This window comes from Rhyacophila brunnea, unplaced genomic scaffold (assembly GCF_057557595.1).
Source record: "Rhyacophila brunnea isolate RB1 unplaced genomic scaffold, BYU_Rbru_1.0 scaffold_15, whole genome shotgun sequence".
Lineage (NCBI taxonomy): Eukaryota > Metazoa > Arthropoda > Insecta > Trichoptera > Rhyacophilidae > Rhyacophila > Rhyacophila brunnea.
This window is the reverse complement of record NW_028232806.1, coordinates 17,730,903-17,747,521: the sequence shown is the minus strand read 5'-3', so window position 1 is coordinate 17,747,521 and position 16,619 is coordinate 17,730,903. Positions and strand designations below refer to the sequence as shown.

At 38.7% G+C, this 16,619-nt stretch overlaps 1 protein-coding gene across 2 annotated transcripts; it reads right to left on the bottom strand.

Annotated features, from left to right (window-relative positions):
* Nucleotides 1–5,646: 5,646 nt before the first annotated feature.
* LOC147074974 (uncharacterized) lies at nt 5,647–15,949 on the bottom strand. 2 transcript variants are annotated; one of them, XM_085942981.1, is made up of 4 exons: nt 15,758–15,886; nt 15,201–15,312; nt 13,762–14,094; nt 5,647–9,766 (listed from the first exon to the last, which is right to left on the bottom strand). In XM_085942981.1, the coding sequence occupies exons 3-4, from the start codon at nt 14,048–14,050 to the stop codon at nt 8,952–8,954; spliced, it is 1,104 nt and encodes a 367-aa protein (XP_085799107.1). In that variant the 5' UTR covers nt 14,051–14,094; nt 15,201–15,312; nt 15,758–15,886; the 3' UTR covers nt 5,647–8,951. The 2 variants fall into 2 exon arrangements, with proteins under 2 accessions (XP_085799107.1, XP_085799106.1); XM_085942980.1 differs by lacking the exon at nt 15,201–15,312 and having other exon boundaries at nt 15,758–15,949.
* Nucleotides 15,950–16,619: the final 670 nt, after the last annotated feature.

Here is a 16,619-nt window from a genome sequence, read left to right as displayed (position 1 = left end):
GTTCGCCGTCATACCACGCTGCCCACGCAAAAAGAAACGTAACCGAGACCGTATTGCACCCATAATACAATAGGACACCGAGCATAGGCTCCAAAACTGTTACGAGCACATACCTACTAGGTGTTGTTGTCCTTTGGTGTCTAGGAGGGATCGCTTCATTAGAAAGATCCAAAACACTGAACAGTTTCGTGGTTTTCATTTTCAAATGTAGACGACCATTGTAGCGCAACTCGATTATCCAATATACCTATACTATATTGTAGATGTAGATACCATAATATTGCAATATCAGACTGAATTTTCGATCTCGGGATAAAACAATAATATTATTATGTGAAAATTAATCAATAAAAGATGTAGTGTCGGGTACCGACAGTGACGTCCCGTGGGGGTAGGCAGATTGAGTGTCGCTTGGGGGCGGCAGTTACTCGAAGGGCGGCAAAAGAATCATTAGGTATAAGTATATAGAAATAGGTAAGTACCTAAACTTAAATCTTTCAATTTAAAAGTTCAGCTCACTTGTTGGAAACAAAATGTATTAATAATTAACATGAAAGGTTTAACAGGACTGTTTGACTTTTTTCGGGGTTGCGATGTCTAGTTTACTTCCGCTGTACTTGGACGTCACGTCCTTGATGACCAGCAATGACGCGTGAAGATTTGCGAATTATATTTGAATTATAGGTAGTTGCATACTAACGTAATTAATTTATACAAATATTTTTACCAGTAACTTGCGAGTCTCGAAAGTTGTCGGGAGTATTTTTAAATGTATCTGAAACCGTGGACTCGCAATATTGTCGATTGAAGTAGAGATTTAAATTAGATTTCATGTTATATATTTTGTTAATAATGTGCCAATCCATACAACACATTTATTAGATATTGGAGTCATACAAGGATGATAAAAAATACTGCATAAAAATGGGGCGGCATTTTGTCTAGGGACGTCACTGGGTACCGATGTAAGAGAGTGGTTTTAACAGTACCTATAAATATGTATAATAATATAATAATTTTATTTTTCAGCCTAATTCATATACCTACTTACAATCAAGTCCAATGATTTCTCATTTTTTTTCATAACACCTGTAAAATAGTAGATATATCGAACTCTGCACTATGTAATCGTACACAGCAGCGCACCCAGGATTTAATATTGGGGGGGGGGCCAAGGAGGAGAATATAAATAAGTCCCATAGGCTCTTTTTCTTCTCACAGCCTAATTTCTCCTTTATCGGTCTTTTGTCTGTTGCACTCGGCGTACCTACACCATGGTCCCCACATCCTGAAACGGGCCCTCAGGCTAGGATATTTGGCGGGCCCTCTACCTACCGCTAAGATTAAAGGCAATGTGAAACACTACATTAACGTTTTTCGAATTGTGCTTTAGTTCAAATAAAATTAAAGGTACTTATACAGTGAATTATTGGCGATTTTTAATACATCTACTTTAATAGTGGAGCTGTCGAGTATCGACACATAGTAATCAAAAAATATATTGTACAATTATATAATTGAAAATGTGCATGGCCACGAAGGCGACTTTTTTTACAATTAAAGATAATTTATGATGTGTGTTTATCTCACTTATCTGGTCAACCCGACACGCCGGGCCCCCAGGCCAGAGCCCTATCAGCCCTCCCCAGCCATATCCTACGCCACTCCGGAATTCGGGTGGGCACTGAGAATTTTTTGACAGTTCCATTAGGGATTGGGTTTCTAAAAAAACCAGACATTAGAGTTTCGAAATTTTTGTGTTAGAAATTAAATCTAAGAAATTTTTCTAAAAAGGGTGCTGGAGAATTAAAATCATTTTCTTGCCGTGTTTTTATTTGTCTAAGCCCAAAGGTACAGTTTATTGACTTTCAGTTTCAATCTTTAAAATCATTGTGATAATTTTCATGTTTGGGGGGTGCCAGGGCCCCTTGCCCCTCCCTCCCCCCCCATGGGTGCGCCACTGGTACACAGTAATTAAATTTCATAGTATTTAAAGGGGTTGATTATAAAAAAAGATCACCAACTAACTTTAAACATGTCGACGACCACCATAGGTAGAATATCTAGGTAATTGTGCCGCAGAGGTGGACACGAGCTTTTATATATTTTTTTACGAAAACAGTTTATTCCATGTAGACAATTATAATAAATACCCTTTTCTGTCGGCGCATCGGCTTTTCGATCCAATAATCGTTAATTGAAAATTTGAAATTTTCATACATTTTGATACATTATTATCACAAACTAAGATTATACGAGGTAATATTAGGTTTGGGTAGGTTAGGTTAGGTTTGGTCTAAAAAGAAAGTTGTAAAATCTCATGTCCACCTCTGCGGCACATTTACCAATAGGTATCTATTTTAATAATATTTTCTTAACTCTTATTATTTCTTCTAATTTATTAGTTTATATTAATATATAGGAAATTCACTAAATAAAATACAAATGGTTACGTAATTAACCTTCATTCATAGGTACTTTAATTTTATTATTACGAAAACAGAAAGTTTGAGAACCCCTAATTCATGTTTATAATACAAGTAGGTACATAGATAAAGAAAATCTTGACTCACGCAAGCAAATTGTTTAACACGCTCTTAAATGGTATTTTTTTTAAATATACATAAAAAAATCATTTTCACCGAATTTAAATGAGAATCTCCGCCATTTTAATGAAGATTTATGACCACGTTGATAAAGCAATGTTAAAATTTCATACTTAATTATTTATTTTTATTTAAAAAAAATTATGCAGCTTTTTGTATTAATCATTATGAGCTAGCCACCAACAGACTGGAGTTTCACTGGGCTATGAGGCTATAACCCCGGGCCCCCAAATTGGTGGGGCCCCGGAACCCAAAAACTAATGAATACTGGGGATGATAGGAAACCGAATTTTCCGTAGGTAGGTAGGTACGCCATAAATTTCGGGTAGATAAGATTTAAGCAATAATTTAATAAATTTGTGTTATATGTCATGATTAAAAAATATAGACGTAAAACGAAATCAATTAATTTCAAAATGCTCTCAAGTAAATTTCGAGTCTAAAACAGGGCCGCCTTTACGCTTGAAGTGGCCCTGAGGTAATAAATTATTTCGGGCCCCCAAAAAAACTTTTTAAAACCCCCACCTAGGTATTTAAAAAAATGATTATTTTTGCACTGCACATGGATGTAAGTACTGAAATATGACTATATTCTAAAACATTAGATCGAGAGGTTTAAAAGAATACTATGTTATGTAATAAAAATACTTTATGCAGTCATCAAATGTTTAAATAAATATAAAGGATAATAAGGCTTCAAAATTATGTTAACAGATTATCTACAACGTCTAAGGAATGTCCAGGCTTATGCTCTGAAAATACCATAAAATCTCCATTTTGACCTACGTGGCATATGGATACGCGAAAACCAAACGCTGGCAGCGTAGGCGGCGATCCCCATAAAGATGGCGTCATAGGCGATCTTAAACGCCCTTACTTTTAAGCCCCATCCATCACCAGCTATACGACCAACCCTCTGGAAGGCCGTCCCAGCCTTGTAGACTTGGGATCTGGCATGTTGATCGAAATTTAGCATTGTGTCTAATTGGACGCCTAAATACGTGATGACTTTTCAGACTTTGACACTAGTATTTCCAAAGCGGATCGTGGGCTACCGCGTGCATTTAAGTCGTCTCGGTTTTTTAAGGACAATGACTTCTGTCTTGGAAGGTGCGAAGGATAGTCTAGTTAGTTTACCCCAAGTCTCAATTGATTTTCACCAACGCCACTCTCGCTCTTCTCGCGCTTCGCCAACGCCACTCTCAATCTTCACCCTGCTGTCAGACTCAACTAACAGCAGCGCATCGGAATTCTAAGATCGTCGAAGAGCACGTTCCAGAGTAAGGGCCCGAGGACAGAGCCCTGGGGACATCCCATGCTGGTGCGCCTTTCTATTGTGGTAGAACCAACTCGAAATTCGATCGATCTATTTGTGAAGTAACTTTGAATTGACGCGAACAAATTTCCTGGTAGTCTCTTTATCCGAAGCTTTTGAAGTATAAGAGGCCAGGACGCACTATCAAACGCACCTGCTATGTCAAGGAAAACTCCTATGACGTATTTGTAGTGAGAATTTTCAGCGATGGCATCACATTGTTTATGGCGTCATCTGTTGATTTGCCTCTTCTGAACCCAAATTGCTTATCAGAAAGCGGAGCGTGTTCTTCCAGGTGGGCTTCAATCCTGTAGCACAGAAGTTTCTCCAGCACCTTGCCGAGAGCCGGCAAGAGTGTTAGAGGACGGTAGGCTTTGGGGTTTGACGGCCCTCGACCGCCGGGTTTGGGGATTACCTTGAGTAAGCCCCGCTTCCAGCAGTCGGGGAACGTGCCGCTCTTGATGCAGTCACTGAAAAGGTTCGTGATTTCTGGCGCAGCGATAGCCCATGTGCGCTTGAGAGGTAAATTGTCAATGCAGTCCGGGCCTGGGGCTTTGCCAGCTGACAACGTACGGATGCGATCTTTATCGGTATCGGAAAAGTCGTTGAGGATGACCAGGTTGTGTTGGTGCACAAGCTCCTCGATGACGTCCGCGTCGCACAGAGTAAGATCCACGGGTGCCCAGAATGGGGACTGCGAGTTGGCGTCCGCACAGATGATGACATCCCTGCCAGCAACGGCGCGGAGGATGCCGTCAAGTAGCGAAACCACGTGTTCCTTTGTGCTCTTAAAGCTGAAGTAGGTGGAGATAACCACCACGTTGCCTTCTCTGGGAAGGCTGATGTCTGCACACGCGATCATCTCAGAAGACAGGTGCGAGAGCGACAGCACACCAAGACGGGGGTCAGGAGCGATGATACAGGCCTTTGGATCTGTATATCTGACGCTGACGACGAGGCCCGCGCACTAAAAACCTTTTTCAGCGAGCCTAAGGCCCTTTTCAGAGCCCCAGTGTTACGGTTCCTGCACCAGCGCCAACGACATGCCGGCGGCCTGCATAACCGCAACCAACTCCGTGACGGCGCCGCTCAAATTCACATTCAGCTGAGTGAAGACAGTTATCGCGCTGCAGTGTAATCCACCATAGCTCTCTCACGCAGCTAGGCGTGAAGCTTTGCTGGGCAATCGAGGCTATTGGCGGGATGGGCATGTGGCTGTTTGTGCTTGAAGCACGCGACACATTTGGGTGGGCTCTCTTTGTGGGGGCAGTCTACGCGATCGTGGCCGGAAACAGTGCAGTGGCTGCAGGTAGTTTCTTTTGAGTTGCATCCCTTAGCCATATGGACATAGAGGTGGCTGTTGTTACATTTCACAATCCCCACAAATTCCTTGAGTCCGGTGAGGCCAGTCTGTCACTTGGTGGAATTGTCGAATACATCCCAGAGTTAAAGCTCAGTTGTGGCCACCGGCATATTGTAAAAGATAACTCGAGGGTGCTTCTTCCCGACGAGTTTAACCTGGAGTGCAGTCTCCGAGGTCTCCAAAGCTTTCACGAGGCGCTTGCAATGAAAACAAATATGTTTGACTGACAAAGCTTAGTGTGCACCATTCATGTCGGATCTAAACAGCTTACCTTCACCTTTTCAAATACCTACTAACCATTTTTCAGCTTCACCTCAATGATGGGTCAAAAATAATTAAAACAAAAACATTATATTTACAGAAAAATTATTTTTCATATATTTTAATATTGAAATAGAAACCGAATCAATATTACACTCACACTTCTTATACTATCTTTCTATAATTCCATACATTACATGATTATTTATTACCTTTCTAAAAAAATGTACAATAGTACAATAGTACAAATATACAAAGTCAAAAATGATTTTTCTAATTTCTTTGATTGTGGCAAAGTAGATTATTATGATGCTCTTGCATTGTATAATGTAGAGTACAATTTCTACATAGTGCCCAACATGTCGGCATGGCCATTCGAGCACATCCAATACCATTTAGGAAAAATTCCGATGAGTTCGTTTTCAAATTTAGTATAGAATTTATTTACTTGATTACAATCCACCATACTTAGAGAGATGAGATTAGATTAGAACCCAAGTCAACCCGGCAACTTGCAGCACCGTGTATCTTCAACTTGCCACTCTGTGTCCTAGTCCTTGGACCTTCACTCATCATTCAATACAATAAATTACACTTTACTTAACATTTCAGACTCGCTATTATGTATAGAGCTTCCAAACTAGTTAACCAAGTAACCGGCATGTTTGTTAAATAGGTAATTTTACTCAGTTAATCAATCAAATTCTTATTAGGTATATGGAATCAAGGGGACCAAAAAATTGTATTATCTAAAACGAAATATCGACAAATATGTAGCGGTGTGATGATTAATGAAATTTAAGCGAGGTAACAACATATTGCTTCACAATCTTTTAAAACAACTGATTTATTCTTTACATTATTATTATATCCCGTTTATACATGCATGGATTTACTGTTGACAGTACGTCATGGCCCCCACGAGGGGAGGGCTGACAGGGCTCTAGCTTGAGGGCCCGGGCACAGGAGAGGCCCGGCGAGGCCAGACGACCAGATAAGTGAGATAAACACGCAGCACAAATTTGCTTTAATAGTAAAAAAAAGTCACTATTTTCCTTCGATAATATTAATACTTTGAATTATATGGTTATACGATAAAAATTTTAATTGTGTATCGACACTCGAATTTGTATTAAAATATACAACAAAATACACTAGATATAGTACACATTAATTTTACCGCATACACCATTTGGAAAATGCTACTGTAGAGCATCACACTGCCTTTATCCTTAAAGATAGGTAGGGGGCCCGGTTCAAGATGTGGGGGCCATGCAGTACGTATTATCGCGGCCATAACAAGAAATGCACTTGTAAACATGTATTATCCTGCAAGTTGCAAGATTGCAAGCATGAATCAAAAAATTTCGGAAGCTTCTCAATTTTCACGCGACAGTTGGGATTTGCGTAGTGGATTTGGATAGTGGCGCACCTGCCGGAAAAAATAATAATTACACCGCGCAGACTCATTTTGAGGTTAACCGATTTTCACGACTGTCAAATAGTACCATAAAATGACAACATCGCATCTTGCTTACTCTTGAAGATTGAGATTGGCGAGACAGTCAGTACTTTTACGTGTAAACAGTTATTATCGCGACAGTTTAAAATATACACTAAGTAAATCCATGCATGTTTACAGGCCTTGTTAGGTTTCCAAGTTAATTTTCTAGAATGCAAATAACGTGAAGTCAAATTCCACCTAGCTTGCAATAATTGCAATAATAAATGGAGAGTATACGTTTTATAACTTTACACTTTTTTTGCACTTTTTACTACCTACACTGATATGTCTCTTTTCCTGATTACCTTGCATAAAATTAGCTTTATGTTCACTTGTATTAATATACATATGTAGTAATAAGTAATAAATGATAAAATGTAAAATTTCCATACTCGAGTGCAAAGTTATGAAGCATTTACTCTACTCTACTTTTGGTCACAACAAACAATTTTGCCTTTTTTAATAAATCTGATGGTTTTAACCGTTTAATATTTCTACCACGGTTAATTGGAAGCCCTAATTAAGTATACAGTAATCAAAATGGTGGTCCTATTAAGGGAATATTTTGTCCAATTAGAAATCGACTGTGTTTAGGAAAAAGGGCGTAACCCTCGATTTTTCGATATTAACAATATATACAACTAAATACACATTCTATAAAAAGGAAGTAAGCCGCAAATGCCGAATTATTATCTAAATTCAGGTTTTAATTGAGATTAATTAAGTTTTAATTTAAGGAAAAAAGCATTTACCTTCAATTTTAATGATTTTTCTGTAATAACTTCTTTAATTATTAATAGAACGAAAATATATTACACCGAATTATCAATCGTCATGCACCCAATGTGTGCCTATTTTTTTAAAAATATTACACTAAAATCATACAAAAAACGTTTTTTGCCCCTCCTGTAAAATTTGTTCTGTGAGGGTTACGCCCTTTTTCCTAAACACGGTCGAAATATGTATCTCGAAAATCAAACTGCACATGATTATGTATTAATATTATTTCAAATATTCTATGGCAAATTGTGTCATAATATTATAAAAATATAATGGTTACTTATATAATACCAATCCATCATACACAAAGGACAACTATAAAATATCTACAAATAATAAATAATGTAAAAATTTGTATGTGAATTAAGTCCTTATAGCTATGAATACATAATTTTAATAGTACGTACATGTTACGTATCTTGTATATAATATCGACACCTGATTTTAAAATAGTGACAATTTATGATCAGCTTTCTGCTATTGTACAAAAGGCTGATTATTGTCATTGCCAAATCTGTGAAATTTTCACATTTAATAACTGAAAACTACTGCTGAATCTCAATTCACCGTGAGGTGATCATGTTAAGCAACAGAATAATGGTGATAAACATGAATAATAAATTATTTAGTGCCCCAGTCTGCACAGTTATAGAACCCAGTCGAAAAAAAGGTAGTTCTATCAATGATGCAATATATTAAAAAATCACAGATCGCTTATTTAACATTTGAAGTTCAAATCAAAAATTTACTCTGCGAAATAAATAAGTAAATCTGAAATTCAATGTTTTATGCGTATAAATTTAATCATTGACATTTGCTTATTAAAAATCCAACCATAGTGTTTTCGTCTTTCCTGTAGAATTTAATTTTATACATGGCTCTATTTTATAGGGATCCCTCGATTTATTAGCGATTTATGATAGAAATTTAAAATACATTTTTTCACATCTAACAAATCAAACACTAACGTATTTAACTAATAAGTATGAACATTCAATCCAACATGAATTGTAATCAAGAAAATAAAGTACCTATCATACCATCGATATAAAACTTTTGTTATTAAATAAATCAAATAATATTAAAATGCAAAACGTACGACGGGAATATTACCGAATTATATTACATTGAAGAAAACCTGTCACTTAAACTGGTGGCTGTCAAATGTGGCGTGGGAGTGAAGTTGATTCCAGGCTGCGGTTGTCCCGTAGCTCCAGTGGAGCCCGCTTCAAAAACCCTCCCCTGTATGGTAGCTATCTCTTTCTGGAGTCTAGGGTTCAGCACCCGCTTGGCGGAGCGCCCAGACCTGTTTGACTGGGCGCTCCGTCGGGATCTATTTGAGTTGACGCTTCCCGGACCTTTCCTTCTCGGCACAGATCCACCTAACGCTGCAGCCAGTTGTGCCAAACTTCTACTGTCTAAATAACTTACACCGGAATTACTATTTCTCCGCCTGCGTAGAGGACGTCGATTGCCGGCCACGGGCAGTTGCTGTCTGGCGTTTGTGCGTAATGCGAATTCGTTCGCAACACTGACAGTTAACCCCGTGCTCGGTTCTCGCGAGCGGGTGAAAGTCTGCGATCGAATGCCTCCCCGAGCGCTCTGCGCCCTCAACAGTTTTTCGTTGAGGGTGTCTCTGCGTTGGGCTCGTGCGATCAAGTCGGACCGCAGGCCGATTCTATTCTGGGGGGTATTTTGGCGAGTCGTCAATCCCCCGCGCTGTATTAATGTCTGCCTGAAGTTTCCTCCGCGTCCTCTGCCTCTGGTTGCGATGCCCCGTGGTAGATTGTTGAAACGGGTGCGGGAGCGAGATCTGGAGCGTGACTGTCTGTTCCTAGATTGGCTTCGGCTACGACTTCTGTTGTTGCCAATATTGTTATTGTTGTTCTGGAAACGGCCACGAGACGTCGAACGGGATCGCCTACCGCCATTTTGAGCTGAAACAGAAAATTAATTAACAATCTGTCCATTAAATGGACGATTTACAGGGCTGTCATTCAAAATATATTATGAAGAATAAAACCTTTGGTTGGGCCAAATATGGTGGCCGTCACCCCTTATTTCCCCACCTTCCTCACATCCTTATTTATTATTGTCACAAGATCAGGCAACCAGCAATTGAGCCCATATCCGGAAAACGAGCGTTATCCTGAAAACACGGCGTTCAGAGATATTGGCAGTTAAACATTTCAGTTACGGATAAACAGCGTGCAACACATGGTCAGTTTAGACTGTCTAGTACCACCTCTTGTTAGAATATCAAAGTAATATTTGGTAGGTGTATGCTGCGTAATTTAAACAGATTTACCAAAAAACAGCATTATCACGATAACGCTCGTTTTCCGGATATGGGCTCAATTACGGGTCATGAGACGACTCTTGATTGCGAATAACATTCAGTTACTCCAAGACAGCCGAAAGCATAGGCTTGTTAAAATTATCGCACTATATGATACATACAAGGCCGCATTAACTACAGAGTGATTCATAAAAAATACATCTGTTTGACCTTCGTTGCGCTAAATCTGAAACTAGGAGAAGATTCGATAGACTCGGATCTACTTGAATACATTTTATCTATATATACGTAGGAGACGGATGGTTGTGTTCGTATATTTCACCTATTGAAATGTCTAGGTCAGGGTTGGCGAACCGATGAACCAGAGGTGGCATGTATGAAAATATAGCTAGCACGTAAAAAATTTACAAATCCAATTTTTTTATCCATAGTATTTCTGGACTCCTCATTTATATATTTTCATCTTTCCATACATGGCTGAGGATTGTGACCACATTTGAATTTCGTCATCCTTTGAGCGACCAAGACTTTCCATCCTTCTCGATGTTCCGCTTCTCTCAGGGCAGAATGGATGGTGCCCCCAGTCAGCTCTTTCACTTGGTTGCTCCAGCGCGCAGACGCTCTTCCTCTGCTTCGCCTTCCCTGGAGGTCACCCAAAACCACCAGTCTCTCCACGTTGTCCGGTCCTGACAATATGTCCAAAAAACTGCAGAATTCGTCTCAAACTGTCGAGAGCCGTTCCTTTATCTGCAGTCTCTGGATGATTGACTGGTTCGTCCTGTGCTCTGTTCATGAAATACGAAGCATTCGGCGCCAACACCACATCTCAGTGGCATCAATTGCCTTGCGTTCCCTTGCCTTCAGGGTCCACCACTCGACTCCGTATATCGAGATAAATATCGAGAACACTAATTTTTGCACAAGCATCATTTTTGTGGCAATCGAAATTCCCCGATCCTTCCATATAGTGGTAAGACGTGTCATCACAATTTTTGCAATCTGTGTGTGCCTTCTTATTTCCGCTTCACATCCGCCCTTTCCACTGATGGTCGATCCCAGATATACAAACTCGTCGACTGTTTCTAGGTTTTGGAGTGTAATTGCTGTTGATAGAAGGTTAGCCCGAACGACAACCATTAACATGGTCTTATTCCTATTAAGGCCATGCATTAGTTGAGGCTCGGTCTAAAAAGATCGTCGCTAAGCGATGCGCGGATTGCGGGTCACGGGTGTAAATGACGCCTGTCAAACGAAATATTATTTGTCATATAAATCCAACATACGTCCATTTTATGTTCTGTTTATTGTTCTATTAGTAACAATAATAATATATTCATTGACATGTTTTCTTTTTAAAGTAAATGGGTAACGTTTTTAGTCATCTTTACACGATTTTAGAATTAATTGACCTGTCGCCATCACGCAGCAAAGTGACGTGTTTCTGGCTCGACATTCTCTCACTGAATGGCAGCGAGTCCAAAATTTCGTCGCACCTACAGTTGAAAATTATTTGGTGTTTCACTGATGCATCACCTTAATAAGGAGGCCGTATTTGTGACTCTCTCCCTCTACCCGGTGTAGCAACTCTGTAGGTTCCCTTTCATCAGCAGCGATTAGGTATCATTTGCGAATCTTAAGTTGTTTATTTTCTGGCCACCAATTGTTATTCCGCCTTGCCAATGATCTAGGGCTCTTCGCATTATATGCTCTCCATTGTATATTGAATAACTGGGGAGATAAAACACATGACAAACTCCTTTCTCGGTTTGGAAACTCTCAGAAAACTCGATATTTACTCTTACATTTGTGTGGCTATTGTTATATAGGTTTTTGATAAGACAGGTAAGGTGTGATGGAACTCCCATTTCCAGAAGTACCTTCCACATACAGTTCCATCTTATGCAGTCGAATGCCTTCTGATAGTCAATGAAGCATAACATCATAGCATGATTAACGAAGGCAATAAAGCAGTTTGTATTTTGTAATCTGGGATGTATGCAGAACCCCGTCAGTAAAACAGTAACTGTTTTACTGACGGGGTTCTGCATAAAACTGTTTTATGAGACAAACAATGCACTCCTTAATAAAATTAAAGACGAACAAAAAGAACTTATTGATTAGCATTATAGCAATTATTATTATAGCATTATAGGGCAATTAAAAATAAAAATATTCAACCAACAAACCTAATGAAATTTATCGGCAGTCATTCAAATATAACAGCTGCTTGTTATTTTGCCGCAAAAATAATCGTTAAATATGGTAAACCGTCAGTGATGGGGAACACATTATGAAAGAAGCGTGGTTAAAATGCTCCCACGATATCTTTGAAAGTAAGGAAAAAAATATTCAAAGACTAAAAGATATGCCATCAGCTAGAAACATGGTGAAAGATAGAATCTCAAGAATTCAATTGTAATTTTTAAACCTTTTTGACAGTTCAATAGTAGGCTTTAAATAATCGCCTAGTATGGGAGTCTTCACCACTAACATTCTCACACATTCAATAATGAATTTATTTGCACAAGTACTTATTATAAGAAGCGATCAATAAAAATATATGCAAACATTTCAATGTTTATACAGTTGTTTCAAAATCTTTTCTTTAACCCCAACACTACATTCATAATTTGCATCAAAATTAATTTGTTTCAATACAGATTAAATTATTTTTTACTACTGGATGAATGTTCGAGCTCCATAATGAATAGAATGGGTTGAAAACGACGAAAGCTATTTTAAACACATTTTTATAAATAGTTTCTATCTATAAAGAAAGAAGTACGCGCTTATGTGGATTCAACAGCTTCTTGTTAGGAATCAGCTATTTGAACAATATCGGAACATTCTATTTTAAAACTCGTCTGCCACTAAAGTTCAATAAACAGATAGACTTACATTTTATATTATGATGTTCGATTCTAAGAGGATCATAATGGGCCTCCATTGAATGTAGGTTATATTAACAGATTTTTTGTTTTTACGATAAATGAATGTTAGCCATTTGCACAACCTATTAGATCTACTCCAAAAACACATCGAACACAACATGTGAATTTGCCAGACCCGGGATTCAAGCCCAGGACCCACAGCAATATAAGTCGACACATTACTGCTCCACCACCGTGGGTGGATACATATTGTCTTTTTTCATGTGTGAATGAAGCTCATAGATATCACATTATGTGTAAAAATATGTTGTTGTATTACCCCATACCTAGTCATACAATAGTAACCATGACCAGAACTGGAAATGAAACCAGAACCCTGTATTTATTTTGGAACCCTTGATTCTGAATCTCGAGAGCCCCTTAAAAACGACAAGGTTCGAGAAATTCCATTATTTTGTATTTCTAAATTTTGTAATAATTATATTTTATTATTTTTGGTGATCGTTCACTCATCCTAGACCCCCCAGTTATTCCAAAACTATATATGTATTCTACATACTTAATATATATTCGGAGACAATTTTTTACAAAGGTTTTTTTACTATCGCCAGTTAATTTTTCCCCTAGAACTGAACCCAAAACTGAACCTGGGCGGTTCCAACAGTTCTCCTCATGACAAGGTTTACCTGAATATTGCCATTAATGAATTATGAGCTATGTAGGGTATTATGTTATGGCATACCTATAGGAATTGTATCTCGTCTTGACAACCGTCCTTTGATTGAAATCCCTCTTTGCCCGCGAACAATTCCTCTACCTCTCCCTCTGGCTGCTCCCCTGACAGTTTTAATCCCGCCACGGGGTGCAGTATTCCTGAGGAAGCCTCTCCGATTTGCCGATTGAGATCTGGAGTTACGATTGCCTGACCGGGACCTGCTGTTTGAAAGGGATCGGTTGCGATTTGTTGACGAAGCTCTCCTGTTGCCCCGAGTCACACGGCCCCCTCTGCCCCGACCTCTGGTACCGCGCATATTTCTGCCACCTTGGTAGCCGCGATTTTCTTTTATTATCTCATCTATAAACAAAAACAAATCAATCAATATAATATATACAACTAAGACAACGGAAAAATGAAGTCTTAATTAAAGGTAATAAATCCACATTCATACATGGTTATTACGAGGAAGATGGGACCGACTGAATTAGCTTGTAATAAGTGTTACTCGTTATATCAGAGAATAGGTATTTTTAAATGAGCGGTCACATAACACAAAAAGTCGCAATTCAAACAAAAATACACAATTAGAATTTTTCCCTGAAACAAGCATGGCATTCATAAACCACAAAAGAAGTTGTTTATTGTAATGAACGCTGGTAGGTACCTACTGACTTCACAAACCTTGGATTTTTTACAATATACAATTTCAACCATATGCGTGGATACTTTTTCAATATTGTCAGTAAAACCACCAATTATGTAGGTACTTAGACATTTAACTAGTGTCATAAATATAATCCGATCCCAGCGGCATCCTGTCTGGTCGGATTTTATTGCTTAGGGTCGAAATGTTTTTAAGCGATCGACACATGTACAGTTTGAAGAAAATTTTTGATGATATTTTAGCTCAGTGTACCCGATAAGTAGCTTGTTATAAAAGTGAATACATGTATGAAGAAAATCATAAACTAAAATGTCAACGAATGTTTCCTCGTTACATCCGAGATCTCGCTATATCCGTGAACGTAATAACCAAGTTCGAAAGTATAATAATATATTCTTCTCACATTCCACTCATTTAGGACAAGAACACTCATGCAGGCCATGTTACATGCGACGGACCTAAAGCTCTGCATAAGGTTTATAAAGGAACCCCCAGTGGGCACTCCCCGAAGGAAAATAAACAGACAATAATAAGAGGGATGCAGCGGTTGAGTCTGTTCCAACAAGAGAGGGAGAGCTCAGGACAGAGATCCTGGGACAGCTGTGCAGTTAGCCATGAACCTTAATGGATTGTAGCGCCAATTTAACTATGTAACTACCTTACTATTATGATATGGCGGCATCAAAATTTTCACTTTTAATCTGTTTTTGGTTATAGTGCCGCAGACGACCGCATGACCATTCATCATTTTTTTTTGCGGAAACAGTTTATCCCACAATTGTATTAAATAGGTACTTACCTGTTTCTGTTGGCGGAGATGCTTTTCGATCAAGTAATTGTCAATTTAAAGTTTGATATTTTCAATATTTAGATGCATCATTATCACACACTAAGGTTAGGTTGGGTTTGGTCTAAAAAGAAAGTTATAAAAGGTCATGCGGTCATCTGTGGCACCACTGGCACCATTACCCTGTTTTTTCCCCAATTCGATAGTACTAACAAAATAATGTAATTAAGTAAGTTATGACTTGCAGTTTGCATTTTCAATTAATATAGAACGAGTCACACCTATAATAAAAATAGAAAAGACACTGGAATGGAAATTGAGATGTGTTTATACAAAATTCGCAATTAAATGTCAAAATAGAAACTCAATAGTTTACACTGAGTTACGGCGCGATTTTTATCAGCATGTATTAATATCAACCGAAAAAATATAAAATGTGCTACATTTATGTCAACTTTCGTTTATTGAGAAGTGCGTGGGTCAAAATATTCTCTGCCTGACACATAAAACTGAAAATATCCAAAAATAGTTTCTTTGGTTATGAAAATGCGTGGCACTTCTGCACTTACCCAGGGACATGTTGACTTTGTTGTGTGCCATGTTTTGACAATGTGCTATTGAGCTCTTCTGTTTAAATTAATGGACATTTGTTATTGTGAATTTTAATGTTTCATAAACATTGGCCGACTAGTATAATAATATTTTGTACCGCTAAATACCGCTAGGCTTGATTATATTATGATGTATTGCCAGCAATCAGCATAGATAATAATATAATTGCCAGATTGCTGTCCACATAGACTAATAATTGTCTTTGTAATAAATATTAATTTTACGTTGTCTATTGTCCCATCAACCGATTATTGCGATCCACACACCAAAGCGAATATTCGCCAATCAAGCTCGTATTGGCTTAGTATGGGCTTAGTGCTCGGCCGTAGTCATTTGGCGGGCGCGGCGCGGCGGCGTCTTGCAAAACTCAAACGTATAACCGTGTGTATTATGCTCCAAAAAAGACACTGTCTACGAACATTTTACACACGGTTATACGTTTGAGTTTCGCAAGACGCCGCCGCGCCGCCCCCGCGCGACCACTACGTTCTTGCACTTACGGAAAAGAGCACACTTGCGCGACCGCCTTGCGTGTTGAGTGCGAATTTGCAGCGATTTTCTGGAACGCTGTCGACAGTGAATTATTCGCGACGCACAGATTTCGGAAGGGAATTAAGTTATTATCTTACAAAGTTCAATATGGAGCGCTGCGATTGTTTGACGTTTCGGTATCGAGCATTCAAATAATATATCAATAATTTTATATTATCATTAGCGGTCTTTACACACACATTCTTTACCGCATGACCAGGAGCGAACGCGCCGGAACCCGTTATTGAGCGCGTAATATAACACGTGGCAGATGTCTGCTGCTTCAAT